Source organism: Prenolepis imparis, unplaced genomic scaffold, assembly GCF_030444845.1.
Source record: "Prenolepis imparis isolate NDT839.2.m4 unplaced genomic scaffold, iyPreImpa1.0 SCAF_3, whole genome shotgun sequence".
Lineage (NCBI taxonomy): Eukaryota > Metazoa > Arthropoda > Insecta > Hymenoptera > Formicidae > Prenolepis > Prenolepis imparis.
Genome location: NW_028141161.1, coordinates 15,046,156 through 15,065,963, shown reverse-complemented (window position 1 = coordinate 15,065,963; position 19,808 = coordinate 15,046,156). Strand labels below are relative to the sequence as shown.

The 19,808-nt window shown below is 37.2% G+C and overlaps 1 protein-coding gene and 1 long non-coding RNA gene across 8 annotated transcripts in view; one reads left to right on the top strand and one right to left on the bottom strand.

The window, feature by feature from the left end:
• The window catches only part of Ca-alpha1t (Ca[2+]-channel protein alpha[[1]] subunit T), a 50,967-nt gene that overhangs the window by 9,545 nt on the left and 21,614 nt on the right, over positions 1 to 19,808 (top strand). For 2 of the 7 annotated variants that reach the window (XM_083033935.1, XM_083033937.1), the window contains exons 2-17: positions 4,083 to 4,194; positions 4,708 to 4,841; positions 5,314 to 5,411; positions 6,268 to 6,439; positions 8,355 to 8,393; positions 12,670 to 12,773; positions 13,107 to 13,282; positions 13,787 to 13,879; positions 14,203 to 14,381; positions 14,543 to 14,709; positions 14,867 to 15,255; positions 16,033 to 16,254; positions 16,332 to 16,461; positions 18,001 to 18,299; positions 18,550 to 18,701; positions 19,011 to 19,214. In XM_083033935.1, coding sequence (XP_082890061.1) covers positions 4,083 to 4,194; positions 4,708 to 4,841; positions 5,314 to 5,411; positions 6,268 to 6,439; positions 8,355 to 8,393; positions 12,670 to 12,773; positions 13,107 to 13,282; positions 13,787 to 13,879; positions 14,203 to 14,381; positions 14,543 to 14,709; positions 14,867 to 15,255; positions 16,033 to 16,254; positions 16,332 to 16,461; positions 18,001 to 18,299; positions 18,550 to 18,701; positions 19,011 to 19,214 — 2,670 coding nt within the window. Of the gene's footprint in view, positions 1 to 4,082; positions 4,195 to 4,707; positions 4,842 to 5,313; positions 5,412 to 6,267; positions 6,440 to 8,354; positions 8,394 to 12,669; positions 12,774 to 13,106; positions 13,283 to 13,786; positions 13,880 to 14,202; positions 14,471 to 14,542; positions 14,710 to 14,866; positions 15,256 to 16,032; positions 16,255 to 16,331; positions 16,462 to 18,000; positions 18,300 to 18,549; positions 18,702 to 19,010; positions 19,215 to 19,808 lie in introns of those variants that run through there. The other 5 variants (XM_083033940.1, XM_083033939.1, XM_083033936.1 and 2 more) reach the window with 5 other exon arrangements.
• Positions 537 to 4,172, bottom strand: LOC145933906 (uncharacterized). The gene is made up of 2 exons (XR_014424944.1): positions 4,083 to 4,172; positions 537 to 1,758 (listed from the first exon to the last, which is right to left on the bottom strand). It is a non-coding gene; the product is annotated as an uncharacterized LOC145933906 (long non-coding RNA).

The following is a 19,808-nucleotide window of genomic DNA, read 5'->3' as shown; positions in this document are numbered from 1 at the left end:
TTGAGAAGATCATATATTAGGATTAAAAGCTTGAATGTTACTGAAAGGTTCATAGCACATGAGTTTACAAAGATGTGAAACGTCCCACACACATTCTCTTACGTATGAGATGAATATAACGCGTATATATAATGAAGATTAACTCTTATTCTCTGATCTACCCACCTACATTTTTTAACGATTAATAATATATATATATATACATATACATATATATATAACGAAAAAGAGATAAATGCCTCAAAAATAAAGTTTAAACGAAATTAAGTAAAGAAATAAAACTATTTGATAAATCAACGGGACAACGTAATGAATTTTCAACGATAAGATTAACGATTATTGTATATAGTATATATTGCAACATTTGATGTCTATTAAAAAATTCTCAGTGCCATTTAATATCTGGATGATCCGGTCGTTAATTCTTCCTTCGTGTAGCAATTGTAGATGATTAACCTTCCAGGAATGGTTTGATGGGCGGTGCGTGCTATGTAAGGGGATAAAAGTTAACAACAACAACAACAACAACACGATCCATTAGGTTCAACGCGTAAAGCCTCACATACATTCATCCGTTTTCCACTTGAACGGATACACCTGTCTGATGTATCATCCGTGCACACCGATGCGGAATGCATCGTACGTGAAGTGGAGCATTTATTACAAGAATAAAAAAAAAAATAATTATTTCGATGTGCGCAGATATTAGCCTTTGTCTTTGTCAATTATATAACTTTATAATAATTACGCAGATATATATTATGCCTGGATTAATTATACGATTTTAGCCCGTTGAGTATCACAAGGTCATCGAGTGCTCGTTGAGATATAATATCACGGTATATGTCACATTAATATACACATAAAATGCAATTAACAATGAAGTATTTACGAAACTATATTTATCGCGTTCAATTGAATATAGCCAACTGATTACTGATGAAACGAAGATTAATCGTAATCCGTTTGGCAATTAATAATTATATCGCATTCTATATGATTATTTGAAACAGCTGATACTTACAGAGACGATGGATAATAAAAAACTCAAAATTTATTTCCTCCGCAGTGTTAAATGCGAGACTAGAAATAAATGAAAAAGAAAAAGATAGTGGAAACTTGTCCTAATTTAAGACAAGATTCTCTTTCTTATTCCAAATAGGTGTCTACAAGATGGATCCATTTTAATTCCATTTCGTTTCAATGTCTTATTGTTAGATTCGGTTCTGATAAAGGAAGTAACCGTCATCTCGAAGAAAAAAAAATGTACGAATGTTTATTATCAATCACTTCCTTTGCATTAGCGTGCGAGTGACGTTTGCCAAGATGCGAGGGTTGGAAAGAGCTCAGTAGAGGTCGTTTATTGATCGAACACACTCCGAGCACGTTTGTGGGTAGCAGATAACGCAGACGGTTTCTCGCGATTCGCCTGTCAAAACCGTCGATGTGCTAGTTTTTAATGCGAGCATCCCCTTCCTTCGCCTGTTCTTTGGCGGTGAGACGTTACAGGTGCTCGCTGCCGTTTGTGTAAGTACGCACGAAGAAGCTAAGAGGCTGCTCGCAGACTTTGCTCCCCTCGATATCTGTGCTGGCATGCGAAATTGTGTCGGCGTGATAGATCGTTATTATGATACAGCATTCCGATTTACGGATCGTACAGCGATCTATCATGCGTCCGGCGTGGGTGAGCTGCGTAGATTGTAACAATTCCGTGTTTAATTGGAATCCAGAAGCGATCGCCTTTGAAATCACTTTGATCTGTAATAACAGTAAAAGTTATAAAGACGTCTATAATTGACGTTTGAAAAATAAAGACTAATCTTTTATATTATTAACACGGATTTTAGACGTTTTAAAAAGCTCAAATATTTGCGTTGTCTGAACGAGCTTTTTATTTAACGCTAAGTTCTATACATTCTTCTGTAACACGATAATATCGTATAGTGTTATCTTTCTTAGGTGTTGGACGTATATAAAAGTTTGGGATTATTATGATTGAAATTTAAATTAAATTTTTAGAACTTATTTTAGAACTCATTTCAAGTTAACTAGATGAGAATTTACGCCGTTAAAGTCTAATTCGCTGAAAGTCTTCCGATTTTACGTGATATTCGAGTATCATTGCTGATGAACATCCATCATGAAATTTCTGCTAAGATTAAATGGAAATGTTTTAAGAAGCCTAATGGCAGATTGATCCGCAGGCAGATGAATTAGGGTGTGTCGATTTTGTCGCTTTCATTAGGCTGATTACTTCTCGATTTCTGTCGGGAATATATCCCGAAAAACCGTTCAGCTAATATCGAGATGTACGAAATGTTCGTACATTCGCGTGATAAACCACTATCGATTTATTTTTAGTCTACCAATTTCCTGGCGCACACACACACGGTCGAGCCATTTATCGCCCGGATACTGTAAAAAGCAGCGAAGATGTAGATAGACTTTCAAGTTCAGATGTCATGCCACATTCCACATTCCACCTTTTATTTGTGCGAAATTTTCGCGATTTTATTTTTTTACACTGTTTTTATTAAACGTGTATCGATCGATCCGCTGTCGAATTTGAACGCGGATCATCTTCGAGGCCTATATAATTAAATGGACGCAACAAGTAGTGTCGGAAAAAATTGCACAGACGGATTGCAGCAATTTCTGTTTTAATGTAACGCGCCTTACTTTTAACCTTTTGAAAAGAGCGTCGGCCTCGCGTGTATAAACTCGATGTCAGTAGCCTGCTGGCCAACGTACGAATAGTCGTTTGCACGCGATGCTGATGGATATCGCGACATCATCGTAGCGCCGTCCTGTAAATTAAGGGTGGAGCACAAATCGCGATTCTCTAAGTCTCGCCGTTTCTTATTCTCGCATGTCATGCATTTGATTTATTTCCATTTCTCTCTCGAAAGAGTATCATACTTATTATATTATAAAGATATTTATTATAAGAGTATTTTATACATATATACATATAAAGCATACTATTTCTCGCTATAAACTTATTCGATAAATAGAATAACCATTTCATAAAAATACAAGCATTTTTATAAAAAGCTTGATTAAAATATAATTAAAAATATAAGGATTAAAAGTGATAAAAAATATATACATATGTGTATATTTAGGTATATATATATATATAATTTATATTATTTATAATATATTTATACAACAGAAATTTTCTCGAAAAAAATATATATATTTTATTTAGAGTACTTAGAATTGACAATAATATTTACATATAATTAATAATTATATTTAATACTCAAATATATCACAATTCCATTAAAAGCTGTAACTGCTGAAAATGAATAATTAGTAATTTTATGATTGGGAACTCATTACATTGTGCCAGTAGCACACATATCCCAATTATCGATTCCGATTTGACCCTGTACTGAATATAGTATATTTAATATTTATGTGTCGTGTAAAACACATTGAAGAAAAATTGTGTTTGTAGAAACCGCAGATATAATGATGATCAAATCGTAATATTTTATTTATGTGTACTCGTGTCTGCTATGTTTTTTTTTCTCTATTCGCGCAGAGATTAGAGAAACACGATTAGATAATCACGCAACTCTTGTCCATTTGTTAAATAGGTATGTCAAATGTCAAAGAAGACGCTGTTTAGGTGACGGTCACTTGGCAACGATAATCGATGTGTCTATTCTATTACACAGCGAGTTGATTTTTATCACACAAAAGAAATTATGCTCTGTCAATCATTATTAACAATTTTGTGTAACAATTAAGACATATGTTCATTTTATTCCGCAGCTATACAAAGATTTGCTTAACTTTGATCTTATATTTATTAAAATGTGATTTCAGTGCCGTTATAATTAAAATTACTTTACAGGTGATTTTGTCGTATTTTAATATCTAGTAGATAATTAATTTGTGTATCTCATTTATTTTCCATGCAACATTTCTCATATATGTAAAGATTTTCTCTTATATTTGCTTGACGCAATATTCACATGTAATCAGCTTGCGATCTATTATCTTTAATTAGAGGAAGATGTGAATAATATTTAGAAAAAGAGATTGACATATTTTCCTTAATAAAAACTCACGTGGTTCGAAAGGGTGAGCATGATGGTGATTCTTCTAAACTGCATCACTCTAGGGATGTACCAGCCGTGCGTGGACGACCAGTGTGTAACGAATCGATGTAAAATACTGCAGGTACGTACTTACTCCGCGAAACGTGGCAGCTTTGGCTGATGGAAGAAACGGATAATCCGCGTTATCGCGTTATCGCGGATTTGAGAAAGTAGAGTGTAGCGTATCGAGCTTATTTGAATAGGAGCCATTTCCATAAGAACGTCTCGCGATTCCGTCTCGCATTTGCATGCCAGAACCTGAAAGTGCCGATACCAGAATATTTAACAATTCAATTAAGCCAACTTACGGGAGGGGGGAAGGAGGAAGACTGCATATAACAGCAGCGATTACACAGCGCGTCAATAAGCAAATTAATCGATCGCGCATCTCGACACGGTTTCCGGCTCGCAATTAGTCTAGGCGAAGAGAAGGTGGAGGAGAAGGATGGGATGGGAAAGAGATGAGAAAATTACTGATACGGCATGGCCGTTAATCGAATCCTCTAATTGAATGCCCGTAATCAATCACGGCGAATTACGTCGATCGCTATTCTCTGTCCTAATCAAGCCGCGTTCTCCTGCCTATTTCTTCCAGATGTTCGATGATATCATTTTTGCCTTCTTCGCCCTGGAGATGACTATAAAGATGGTGGCGATGGGGATTTACGGTAAAGGAACTTATCTCGCGGATTCCTGGAATAGATTAGATTACTTTATAGTGGCCGCTGGGTGAGTACTTGTTTTCGTTTGTTTGTATGCTTTATTATAATTTTTAAAAAATTTTAATTGTCATTTTTTGAAATATGTTTGTATATTGAAATTGTATTGTAAAATCTATGTGAGAGAGGAGGTATGCGTGACAATGAGGAAATACATTGTAAATAACTTACAGATCGACAACTTTTTAAAAAGAATATTTGTAATAATTACATTTTTATAATAATTAATTAATTAAGATTATATATTTTATTTATTTTTTGTTTAAATAATTATAAAATATATTACCGTAATTTTTCAATTTTTTACTTCATTAAATTCAAACGTATACTAAATATATTTTGCGTGACGCATATTACATGAAATATGATATATTGTTAAATTAGAACAAGATTGCTGTGCGATCGTATAAAAAATGTCAAAAAAGTTTGATAAGTATAGACAGCAAACGCTAAAAAAGAGTTCTGTTTGGACTTGCTTGTAGTGCTTTGGAATACTGCCTAAATGTGGAAAATATGAATCTGTCAGCCATACGAACGATAAGGGTTTTAAGGCCGTTACGAGCGATCAATCGTATACCAAGTAAGTACAAGATTTTCGCGATATGTCAAAAATTTCGACGATTGACAGTTAACTCCGATTTGCTCTCGTCGTCGATTTTACGGTGCATTGATGGGCGCATAACTGCCGCTTGTAGATCCTAGTGCATTCACGGTTGATTTCATCTTGAAATTGAAACGAAGCAAAGACAAGGAAGTACATATCGATCAAGAACAAGTAAAGTTGGAGCATGATGTGATATATGTATATTATGTTATAGATATTGAAATCAAAATTCAAGGTTGAATCGCATAAGCGTGAAACGTAGAATATGCATTCTTCGAGAATTCGTAATCTTAATTTTAATAACAGATTTCTGAATCAATATTTGTATTCTATATTCTATTTCGGTCTAATCTTATCTTAATGTCATCATGCCTTTCAAATTACAAATCATTGAAAGGACTCTTGTGCGCGAATCATATTTCTAAAGTAAAATTGAATAATTCAATCCTATTGTGATTTACAAAATTTGAATTAGCGATTGTAATATTTAACATTCAGACATTAGAAAATGGCTACGAATAATGATTTTATTATAGAATCTTTTTTTTAGAATAATCAGACTGGAAATTCATATCTATCATTAATATTACAATCGGATAGTTTAAATCATCATATGATATGCATTTTTGAATTGCCACGAATATTTATAGAATTAAAGAATAAAAGTAATGTCAAGCAATTTCAGTGAATCTGAAGAAGAACTCTGCAAGCAAAGTCAGTATATTGTTACGGTGCAAGGAATTTTATAAATACCGATCATTAATTACACACACACTTATTTATCAATCATTTATGAAAGATTATTTCTTTTATGAAACGAAATCCTCAACAGGTATGCGAATATTGGTGATGCTGCTACTCGACACTCTTCCTATGCTGGGCAACGTCCTGTTACTGTGCTTTTTCGTCTTCTTCATATTCGGCATCGTCGGGGTGCAACTGTGGGAGGGTATACTACGTCAACGTTGCTTCCTCAAGGCTCTACCCAACATCAAGTACCCCGAGTAAGTCGGCGAGAATCTTAAGACGATTCGTTCGATCATTCGAGCCAATCGATTATTATGTTTTTTTTTTTTTATAAATGTTCGACTACGATTTTTCACGTTATTACGCCTCACACTCGCATCGCATCTCGTTTATTTTTTTTTTTTCGCTGTCTATCTTTCGATCGCTATGCAGTTTTTCAAGGACGGGATCACACATGCCTTCGTCCAAATGCCGAGCACGTATTTTTTCGGCGAATAAATATGCAAAAACTCAACGACTCACATTCGATAAGTGTCGTTGTTATTAAAAAAAGTACTTTTTGCAATACCGTACTTTGAGTACAATGGACGGTAAAATTTTGTGTTCGGCGCGAAACAATGCTCGATCGTGACAATTTTTACATCTAAAATACTTGCATTACCGTAAAAAAAACTTGCGAATCGAAGCGTTTGCCGTACATCCGAAACACGCTTTTGCAATGTTTGCGATGTCTCTATTGGGATCTTTTGCAATAACATATCTCGAATACATAAACGCTAAGATTCTTTTCGGCGACACAGAGTGGTAGTTCTTGAAAACTCTCATTTACGCTATAAATCATTGTGGATATTAATGTTTATCGTATTCAAGGTACGCTATTGCACAAAATTTCTATTATTCTACAGCTTTTTATCAGACAGATTTTTGCTTAGATACGGTGTTCTGATTTTTTTCGACATGCTTGCAATTTATTTTTATCGCTTAAAACAATCGTCATCGTGCGTATTTTCTCGGGAATTTTAATTATGAGATCTGCGAGGGTAAGATTTAGTCAAAGATTCGCGAGCGCGGCGAGAACCGATCACAGATGTTGTTTGTGATTCGGCATCGAGTAAACGACTTGATATATCGGGCGATTCGCTCGCACGAGAAAACCCAACCAATCTAATATATACCAGATTGCATGACGAGTAGCTCGAGTTGTCGCAAAGCATCGCTTGCCGAGTTTTTCTCGCTGTAAATTTAACGCTCCGCTCTTTTTTCGCTCTTCGTTCTTTGTCTTTCGCAAGTACTATTTTGCCCTCGATCTTGCTTTTATCAGACATCGATATCTATTCAGGATACAAGTGCAAACTTCCATAACTCGCGTTCACTCTGTTCGGCTTATCACGAAACTATCCGCAAATAACAAGTGGTTGATCGCGAAAATGGATAATTAAATAATTTATGTATGTAATGTTACGTTACATAACGTAATATTATACATATACATTATATTACGCTACATACGTTATATTACGTAATAGCGGAAAATTGATCGCGAATACGGATTATCACGGATTATCGCGCATTATTACTGAACGTAATATGTAAATGATATACCTTTTTTCTTATTTTATAAATTCTTTTTCTATTTTTGCGAAAATATTTATAATATCTTTAGTATCTCTATTTAAACATAAAAAAAAGATAATTTAGTATAAACTGAAGATTTTATATAAAATAGATTGTCGATAATAAAAGTTTCAGAGGCCAAATTTTTCTGCTTTGAAAAAAGAGCGCAAATGTTAAAATAATTTTAACATGACGGTCTTACAGCAATCTTTCTGTCAAATCTTCAAGTATCGATTTGGGAACTGTATTGGCGTGTTCTAGATAAGGAATATATTATCGATGGCGAAGGGGACCAGGAAAAGTTCGTGAAAAGCCCTGTGAATGGATCTGTACATTCTACTTCCTGAACTTTTGCTTTTACAGGAACATCACGTTAGGCGATCTAAAAATGTTCTATCTCACTTTCTTCCCTTTTTCTCTTTCTTTTTCTCTCCCTCTCTTTCTCTCTCTCTCGCTCTCTCTTTTTCTCCTCTTCCTCGTGACTATAAAAAAGAAAACTAGACATGTAAGTACTTGACCCCAGGGAGGCAGTGACAGGCTATTGTTTCGCTGTTGCAGGTTACTCTCGGACGAGTACTCGGTTCGATCACGCATTTAGTAAGCTCTAGTAGAGAACAATGTGCTGTACATACATATATATATATATATCTCTCTCTTTCTCTATCTCAATAATACATACCTCTATAAATCACAGAACAACATACACGTGGCATCCATATGTACATATATGTATATACATGCAACCATACGTGATGTGCATATGTATATATTATCTCTTTCTCTCACTCTTCTTCTCTCTTCCCACTCGTCCTTTCTCTCTTTCTCGCTCTCTGACTATCTTCTCTCTTAATCACTGTACCAGTGTGCAAACTGTATCGTAGTGTGTACTCACATAGAGCATGTCGACTCGAATCGTTGACGAATAAAATACTGTTTTGAATACTCTATAAATTGAGGAGATGATGGTTTCAAGGATTCCGAGAGCGAGAAGTGAAATCAATCCTCCTAAACTTCGAAATAGTATTTTAGTGTCCGAGTTACTTCACGAGTCTCTACACTTAGTGACTGGCACTAAAGTTCTCTTCGACGTACATATATATCCGCTGTACATAAATCGTGCGATTCGGAAAGATCAGAGATACACGATGATGAAGGAGTGGTGAATCCATATAATTTGTGTTGACGGTCCGAAACTTTCACGTTTTTCCACGAGAGATTTACTGTACTCCAAAATCTCTTCGGCTACTTCGATGCACGAGTCGATGTTCTCTCCTTTCTTTGCTCTGGACATATTCCTGATGTGATCTTTCGTGGCTCGTAGCTCACTCTCACTCTCTCTCTCTCTCGCTCCTTCTTTTTCTCTCTCTTTATTTTATCCTTCCTCAGCGTGTCTAGTCAGTAACGATGCTTTCTGCATATGTGAACTCGATCGTTTAAACAAACTCTGTGTGTGTGTGCGCGCGATATCGGTGGTCTCTGTGGTTTCACTACATCGCACCGCTTTCACGTAATGTATCGTTTTGTTATGCAGGGTGTTCCGGATTACTAAATAGCTTTTACGGATTTTTAGATTGTAAATTCGAGATTTTCCACGTGAATGGAAAGTCACTTTTAATCTTTTACAGTTTATAAAATGATCGACACTTGACAATTGATATTCTCGTTAACGAAAAGTCGACTGCACATCCCTCGAAAAATCCTGCTGCATCTTGAGACACACAGATACATATCGCGGGAGCATCCTGTATATCAATGACATTACTATCAATAACTATCATACCATGGTCGAATTCTAAACTATCGTAAAGGACATTTCGTTTTCGTTCACAGAAATGTCGAACAGGATGAAAGTTTAGGGAAACTGCGAGCTTTATCGCGCATTTTAAGATCCTAATAAATGCATACTTGCAATTCTTGCCTCGCGCGCGAGTCATTTTAATTCCAAACTCGCGTAGCAGAGGATAGCGTAGCGGGAGAAGTAGGCTCCATAAAGTTCTAAGCCCAGAGAGAGAGAGAGAGCTAATTAAACACGCGGTGCTTGCGCGGTCTATTCCGGTATACGTAGCAGCTATTTTCGAACGTTTATCGACTTCTGCACGGACTTACTGCCGTTCCTGTACTCTGGTAGCGTAGCGCTGGAGCCTCGCGGATAGCGATGGCCCTAGAAGAGATATCAATTCGTAATTTTTCTGTAAGCCTAATGTACACCTGTTCTCCTGAAAAGGCATTAACGTCCATCTCGAAATCGTAAAGGACGCTGGCGATTTTCGCGAGTATCGTAGCAACAATATCAGCGTACTTGTAGCGATAATGTTTGACACTCACTCAGATTTTTTTACGAAAGCAAAAACACAAATGCATTTATTTATTTAACACAATCGAGGCTTATATTATATATTTGTCATATCTTATCTAACGTGTGAGAACATTGAGGTGTTATTGCTAATCGTGGAGAGCTTGTTGCCAAAATGCGCGCACATGATGACAAGGCGACCAGATTGTGAGATCTTAATAAGAAAAGGTTTCTTTTCTTATTGTGAAAAAAGGTATTATCGCAGAGTACTGTTGTAGATTCATATATAGAAATTAAAAATTATTAAATTACAGTTATTTTTACAATTATTTTACGTCTGTCAATTTTCTGAACAAACTTTAAAAATTTCTCGCAATTATATATTATTTCACGATTAGTCTATCAGATTAATTTGGCATCAAGAGAAAGTATAAGCATGAATACGAAAGTTTATCGAAAGTTGGAACGAAGCGACACATTATAGGGATTGAGTGGTCAAACGGGGCATATTGTTTAAAAGTAGGACATCTGGTCATCTTATATACAAGAGAATCTAGAGCGACCGGCACGATCAGCACAGCAAGCACGAACGAGTGAAGCGCACGCCTTATACAAGTACAACGCGGGCACGCAAATTAAGGGGAGCATAGAAGCGATCATGTGTACGCTGTTGATTAAACATATATAGCGTGTGTGTGTTTGAATAGCATAGAATTGTGTCGCATAATCTTAGAGATATAGCTATTCTTATCGATATTCCTCTATCGCGCATTTTTTCTGTTCAATCAATGAATTACATATTCATTTTCAGATCGTATTTAAAAAATTATATTTTACGAAGAACTGCTGTTAAATTTAAAAAGATCAATGCAAAGCACGAGATAGTGTGAGATCAATCATTTCATTTTTATTACGCGAAGACGTGATTATCAATCACGTGGATATCTAAGAATTCAGAATAAATGGTGCCAAGATATTGTCATAGAGGAATATAATGGAGTTTGGAGAAAGATAGCGCTTTCCAATCCCAAGGGGTGTAGCATAAAAATAGGAATTATTAATTACAGTTAGAGACATCACATCATTTATCCTTATTTCATGCACCAATATGTTTGAAAGATTATTCACATATATAGTATTTTATCACCATCAGTACTTTAATTTCCATTTCCCATATTATATATATATTTAATTTTAATATCTAATAACTCTTAATATACTTAATAATAATATCAAATAATGTATTCTTTGCCATATTAAACATTCGATCCGATTTCATCCAAAAATTCAATATCTTTCGGACTTTTCTAATTATAAGAACAGGATTTCACTCATGTGGCTCGAGATTATTGCAACTTATAATATTCATATTCAATGTTTTTTTTATTTTTAATTATTTATTATACAATTCGATATCTATCACGTTCTTTACGAAGAACGTTAAGTGTATTTCTTTTCGCACATCTCTACCGAATATTTTCGGCGTGATATAGTACACGCGTGCACGCAAACTCGTGTCGGTTCTAACATCTGCATTTATACCTATATTTCTCTCAATCGTTGCGCACGTACGTTGTACATCAGCATCTATACGTGTACGTATATATATACTATATGAGGTGTCCGAGAATCATCGAACGAGCTGTCGACCAGTGATATAAACAGGGTCGAAAATGCAAGCGTGACACAGAAAGCTGACAAGGGAACGCGCCCGATTTTCCGAACAATGCGTGCTTTATTCATTCGCAGCGATCTCAAAGCGAATATCACGTTAAGTATGTTGTATCGATTTGACGAATCAATGCCACAACAGCGTCACGCCGACAATAATTTGTGCGCGACGTAGGTCGTTTTATTCGATTTCATTCGAATGCATACACAACCTTCGGAATCTATAGCTACATACTCGGAAGCTACTCCGATCGATTGCATTTACATATTTTCGGTTCTAATATCCATTTTACGCAAGAAGCCGCACTGGGAGCTCCTCCGGTAATTCCGCGACCCTCTGTATATTATATATACCATGAATATATGAATATCATATGTATGTAGGATGATTCATGTAAAACTGCTATCTAAAATAACTGCTTATTCATGACTCGGTTCAATTTTAAAAATATACTGTGTGTGTGTTTTTTTTAAATCATTTAAAATAATATATCATTGAATTAATTTTTTATCGTCAGCAAGGTCCTTTATATCTTCAAAAAGTGAAGTTATGTGAAGTATAAAAACTTGCCTGCTTGACGGATTATTCCGCGCGCGAGCACTTCATTTTCCTCTTCAAACATTTTTTTTTTAAATTAGTGACTAAGAAGTTATTTTAGACGGCAGTTTGTAATGATTCATCCTATATATATACGCTATATATATATGATATATATATATATATATATATATATATATATTATATTAAACACGCTGCATACCTACATATACAATGTACGCATAAGCGAAGCATGCGAAGAGTGCATCCGTGCATAATAAGGCATATGTACGCAAGTCTTAAAACTTAAGGATCTATGAGAAGATTGGTGTGCGTAGATCGATTTAATCGTCGCTTCGTTGATTTTCCAGTGATCTGGAGAAGTATTTCGAGTATCAAGGTCAGGATTACATTTGCTCGCGTCCCGACGACAGCGGGATGCACTTATGCAATAATCTACCGCCGCTTAAATTCGGTGAGTACATCCTTTGTCTTACACAGAATGTGCGACATTGAGAATTTGTACAATAATGTGATATAATATAGCACATACTTATCTTTTAGTTTTAATTTAATCTAACATTAATAATTACAAAAGAATATATGAAATTGAGTGTTTTATGCAATATTTTGTGCTTTTATAAAATTCAGGGATGTTTTATACAGGGCGTTTTTTAAATTTACTTGACAGATGTTTTAAGAAATTTAGAGTTTTCTTCGTTTTGAGTTCTAAATATGCGCCACATATTTTCGGATAAAAGTTATTAATTATCTCGTAATCGAACGGATCGGCGTTTCTCGCATTCAGGAAACTTGGTGTGCAACAATACCGCTGTGCCAAACAGTAACGTCACGTTCATCAACAATGACACCTGTGTTAATTGGAACTACTACTACACCGAGTGCAAGGGCCAGGGCAACAATCCATTCCAAGGAACAATTTCATTCGATAACATCGGTCTCGCCTGGGTCGCCATATTTCTTGTGAGAGCGCTCTCGTTACTTGTCCTACATTCGTTCAGATACGAATAATTCACAGACATGCATGTGTACATTTACTCGTGTACACGTGTGCAGAATGGAATATTTTTCCCATTTAAGTAATGTACTTTTACGGCGCTTGAAAATCGGTAAACGCGGATCACGCACATTAGTCTTACGATAGAGAAAAATTATTCTATCAGCGATATTGAGGACAAATTGCTTTTCATTTGATAAGATGTTATCGCGAGTGAATGATGTGCTAGCTAGTAAATTTTGTATCTCTGACGCGATGACAAATGTAGGAAGACTTATTGATGTATATCTTTTGACCGTTTACGTAGCATGATTTTTCTTCGAACGAGCTCTTTAATTTTTCGCAAAATTTCGCAAATGACTTGGTAATGATTTGGTATAAAGAAAATTCTAAACATTCTTAATTTATTGATTGAGTTCATCACTATTTCATTTTGTAATTCCGAGTAGCGCAATCGTGTTGATTTGCAGGTAATTAGTCTGGAAGGATGGACGGACATAATGTATTACGTGCAAGACGCCCACTCCTTCTGGGACTGGATATACTTCGTTCTCCTAATAGTCGTAAGTGCTCCATTTCCTATTCCGGCGTTTTGCAATATGTAAAATATAATGAATAAAACGCGATAGAAGTAACTATGTGCGCGCTGCTTATTTCTCACATTCTTATTTTATGGATATCCAAAATAAAAATTTCACAATGCAAACAATAATTATAGTCGCGTGTATTTGTGTCTGTGTGATTGTGTATATATTTGCTAGCGAAATAAGATTGCGATATAATTTTTACGAGAGAGTAGCGATAATATTATAATAAAAAAAAAAAAGAAAAAAGCGCGGAAGGCAATTGTGAGGGCCAGTGAATGAAAGGAGGCCCGCATTTGCAGATCGGCTCGTTCTTCATGATCAATCTCTGCTTGGTCGTGATCGCGACGCAATTCTCGGAGACGAAGAAACGGGAGATGGAGAGGATGCGGCTGGAACGCGCGCGCTACCATTCGACCTCGACGCTCGCGTCGTCCACGAATACCTCGGAGCCTACTACTTGTTACGCCGAAATCGTCAAGTGGGTACTCGTCGTCGTTGCATCCCAAGGATGCTATTCGCGCGAGCCTCTCGTCGCCCTGTTCGCTCGTCCGCGAAATATTTTTCTCGGCACGCTCGTTTTTTTCTCTTTTTTTTTTTTTGTCACACCGAGGTGACAACTCGACGTCTCTTTTTTCGCAGATACATCGGCCACCTCTGGCGACGGGGTAAACGAAGACTGATGAAACGGTATCGCCTGTGGTTGTACAAGAGGCAGCAGACGCGCGAGCAGAATCTGCTCAAGGGACAGCAGACCCAAGCGATTCGCTCAAACGCCACTGCTGGCGGATTGAATCGAGTACCGGGCGGTGAGTGTCTTCCATTCTCGCAGAAGAGTTGATGAGCTGAGATTTCAAACGAAAAAAAAATAATCAAAGATAAAAAAAAAAGAAAAAATGTATAGAACTTAAATAAAGATCTGAAAATTCCCAAACGCAAAAATATCGAGATTGTTGCAATACGCAGATAGAAGACTGCATCACGGAAGGTGTCCTCGGCTCCTCGCCGCGTTGGACTGTGCTGCTGAACAGCAGCAGCAGCAGCAGCAGCAGCAGCAGCAGCAGCAGCAACAGCAACAATTGCAGGTGTCTGCCAGTGCTAACGGTGGATCTGTCATCGATTTCGCCGTCGTCACACCACCTCTGCAATCGGCGGTAGTCGCTACCACGACCGCCATCGGCAATAACAGCGGTAATAACGGTAGCGGAAACTTGGACACCGCGCCCCGAGCGAGCCCCGAGATTTCCGAGGCCGAAGGCTCCACGAACATATGCCACAGATTGAATGTACACCGCGCCTCCTCCGCGTCTTGCAACGGAAGCGATAACGCCGTCGTGGGAAACGTGCAGGCCGAGGCAAGTACAGTGATTCCGCACGTCATGCATGTGAAAAAGCGTCGCGAGACGCTTCTTTAGACATGAAAGACGAGTGGCGTAATTGAAATCGAGTAATTAAACATCGAAATAATTTTTCAATAATATAAATGGCCAAATAACTATTTAATTTATTCAGCAGTAATGATATCGATGTAACGAAAAGTTAAGAATATTGATTTTATTATTAAGAAAATTTATATAAAACGTTATCTCATTTTTTTATTGATTTTATTATTTGGGAAATTTTATATAACGTTATCTCGTTTTCTTTCTGATCTCAATTACGCCACGAGTTTTTACGTTACGTCGTGAGTTTTTATTTTCTCTAGAAAAATGTTTTACATTAAACTTTAACTCTCTCGTAGATAACTATATGTAGACACGCAATAACAACTTACTTAGATCGGCTCGGTTAGCGCTTTTTTCCATCAAGTTTAATTCTTCGCTGATATTAATTTTCTGCTTTATAACAACAGTAGCCGTATCTCATAGTGACTATACATGCTTTGTATGTACAATAAAATAACAGCGTTTACGCTTCATCATATTAGATTACCGGGTCATCGATTCTTAGCGGTCGGCACAATAAAAGAGTACGTAGTTTGCGCAAAGAGAACGATGATCCCTTTAGGTACGACGTAAAGTTTCTCCCCTTAATGCTACAAGTTTGGGCCGAGAACGGTTACGGGAAAGAGAGAGTGCCGGTCGCGTAGCGTATGACACGCATAATGTATGCTTGATTGATTCGCCTTCTAGACAAACAGCACGTTGTTGAGTCCGCCATGTACGCATTATCGGAGAAGAAGCAGCGTAATGTTTAGCGACGTGGTACTGCTCCATGGCAGCAATAATGTCGGGAATGCGTTGCAGCCGGGGACGACGGTGACACCGGGTGAACGTAACGTCTGCTCGAGCGAGAAGATGACGCAGACGGGGGATGGTAACGTTTGGTCCAGTCCGTTGCCGGACCACACGCAGGTAATTTCTACTAGCCGCGCAACATGCAAATCGAAAAGTCTCTCTTCCTTCCTCGCTCAAGGTGCGTTGCATCGCAGATGCAGGCCGAGCTGGGCGGAAACGAGGCTATGACGTGTCAGGAATTGCTGGCTCTCAGCGGGGCTCTCAGCGCTGCCCTTCCCACTGGTCAATTGGCTCTCGATTCGTTTTTAAACTCTCTCACGAAAGGCAAGTTCATACTTTATGTACAATCGCGAAAAAAAACTCATTGTCAGATTTACGATGTTGTTTAAAAGAGTCACTTGTTGAACTATGTCATTGCATATATCTTTTTAAAGATATTATAATTATATTTTATTATATACATTTTTTTTAAGATATAATATATATTTTATGAATTGTGTTTTAAAAGTTATTTACAAAAGTATGTATAATTTATTTAAAAAATTTAATATTATAAATTCTGCTATATGTACTATAAATTAGGTCCTTATTTATTCTTGATCAAGATTTTTTTTTGAATTTTTCTACGCGACACCTTCCAGAATATTTCCAATCCTAAAAAAATTATTACAAAACATTCTGGGGGGTGCTGCAGAAAAAATTCGAAAAGAAATTTTGATCAAGAATAAATATATAAGGACCATACTAATGTATACACACATACATATTGCGATTCTTAATACTCAATAGAAAATAGCAAGTTCTGGCATTTGGTACTTAAAGAGAAAAGAAAAGAAATTTTAGGTTTGATCAGGCGAGGTTTATATTATATATCTTTCTAATTTCATTTAATCTAATCAAATATAATTATGCGCGCAAAGCGAAATTGTTATTCTTTGATAATAAAATATTAAAAATTGCAATGCATACAAATTATTATTGCAATGCATTTATAAATATATATTAATTAATTATGCAATATATAACAATTCAACATTGAAGTCTCTAACAGAAAATGCGAATAAGAAATAGAATTTTCTATAAGAATCTTTCAATTCAAATACCTGCGCTTCCATATTAGACTGACGCGTTTCCATCTCTATACGTCCGCCACGTTGTACGTATCGCGCGAGACTGCGCGAGACTGATGCGGCATCTCGCATCCCACTTGTCCACCACCCCACCACCACTCCGCGCGACCAGACCCAATGTCTCTCTCTTTCTATCCGTTCCACTAGACACATGCGTCCCACGCGTCCGCTACGCTGCGCGTCTTTCACGAGACTGATCCCCACCACCGATCACGAGACTGCGCAGCGGTGTCGCCAACTGACGACGAAACTTCAAGAATGAACCGGACCCGACGAAGACATCTCTCTCTTTCTATCCTTTCTTATTAGCTAGCGCAGCCCACACGTCCGTCATGCTGCGCGTCTCGCGCGAAACTGATTCTCGGTTCTCGTGCGAGAGTACGAGACATTGCTATTTCGAGATTGATCGATTGATCGATTGATCAGTCTCGCGCGAGTCGCGCAGCATGGCGGACGCATATGGTCGAGGTCGGCGAAGATTACTTTGTTTGATTAGACTCAAAATCTTTTCTCTTGAAGTATCACATGCCTACTGCTTCCTACTGAGTTCTAAAAATTGCAATATGTATGTATATTGTTGATTCCGATATTTTAAAAAGTCTTTAAACACTTGTTGCTATAATATTTCAAAAAAGAATTGTTTTCATAATTTTGAAAATACAATTACTTGCTACCTAATTCTATCTAATTAAAGATGACAATATAATGGGAATGAATTACATATATTTGATAGGTATAACAGATCGTCACATCACGTTGGAAGATCGCACGCAGTGGTTGACGTCCGAAGTTGACAATTGTTCCTGTTGCTGCGAACTGCAGGGCGATCAGTGGCCGGACGACGCCGAGAAGTGGCAAAAATCCTCGCGGGTTAAACGGTTCTTAAGACGCGCCGGAAGCTGCTGCTTCTACACATTGCGCTCCATACAGCGATGCATCAAGAAGCTTGTCGAGCACAAATACTTTCAGCAGGGTATTCTTCTGGCGATACTCATTAATACTTTGAGCATGGGAATCGAGTATCACAATCAGGTAATTTTTCACTCGATCTTAAATATCGCGCATCTTGTATCTTTTCCCGTACAATGTAATATAATTTTATTACACATTTTTAAAATTAAATTATAAGTTCGATGATACTCTTTACTTTGCTTTGATAAAACGAAAACTATCGCGCAATATAATTTCCATAATTATCTTTCACGAAGTTAAAGTCTCTTTCTCTTGCTCTCAAGATTACTTTGTAAAGAATGTATAATTATGATTATTTTGTTATGCACAGCCGGAGCAATTAACGGTAGCTGTTGAAATAAGCAACATCGTTTTCTCGGTGATCTTCGCGGTGGAGATGATGCTTAAAGTAATAGCGGAAGGTCCATTCGGTTACATCAGCAACGGCTTCAACGTTTTCGATGGCATCGTCGTCGTCCTAAGGTAAGACATGTTCTTTTGTAAATCTTTTTATCATTTTCACTTATTTTAAACAAGCAATATAATATTAAATTGACACATATTATAATGATATTTGAATAAAAACAACGTGTTAAATATATGTTGAATACATAGAATATATCGAAGCACTTGTGATATTTGCATCATGTCAGCGCGATCGTTCAGAGTTTTACGACTAGTATTTCAATTTTACAAGAAAGTCGTAAAAATTGTGACTTCCGTCATAGCTTGCTCGTAAAATCCTTCGCGAACAGACGGACCGATAACAGAATTGCATCTCGTGGTTTCCAGCGTCGTCGAGCTTTGCCAGGCCTTCGTGGAGGAGCGCGGGGGCAGTTCCGGTCTGAGCGTCCTGCGTACTTTCCGCCTGCTCAGGATCCTGAAGCTGGTGCGATTCCTGCCCAATCTACGACGACAGCTCTTCGTGATGCTGCGCACCATGGATAACGTTGCCGTATTCTTTTCTCTTTTAGTACTTTTCATCTTTATATTCAGGTAAGTCGCCGTCCTATCCTCTCGTCCGCGTCAGCGACGCTGCTCGAGATTCGCGCGTCGCTGGGTCTTCTCTCCGTTTCCTAGATATTCTTTTCTACTTTTATTTTTTTATATTGTATATGTGGTCCTCGCCTACTTCGCGAACCGGTATCATCGTCGATGAGATTTATTATCGTGAATAAGTTCGTACGACGACGAATCTCCGCGAGGAATCTGCTCTCGACCGAATCTGCGCGTCGCGTTTATACGGATTATACGGGGCGCTGTCGCGTCTTTCTGTTCTAATTATCATCTCATCAGCCTAGTAACGTTTGCATGTCTGGCAAGGCGAATCGAAGTTACGAAACTGCCGATAGGTATTGTCAAATATGTTGGGCAAGCGCTTTGAAATATGAAGCGTCGATGAGAGATGACGACAGCCTATATAACAATGTCGGATATTTTGCTTACGAGGGAGCTATGTAAGGGCTCGATGGTCTCTTTGCGTGTATAATAATAGCGAATTTATATCGCCTTCGGGACCAATAGTAATAGAAATTATTATAAATGTTTAATGAAATTTTATTCATGCTGTCCGCCAACTTCGTAAATGCA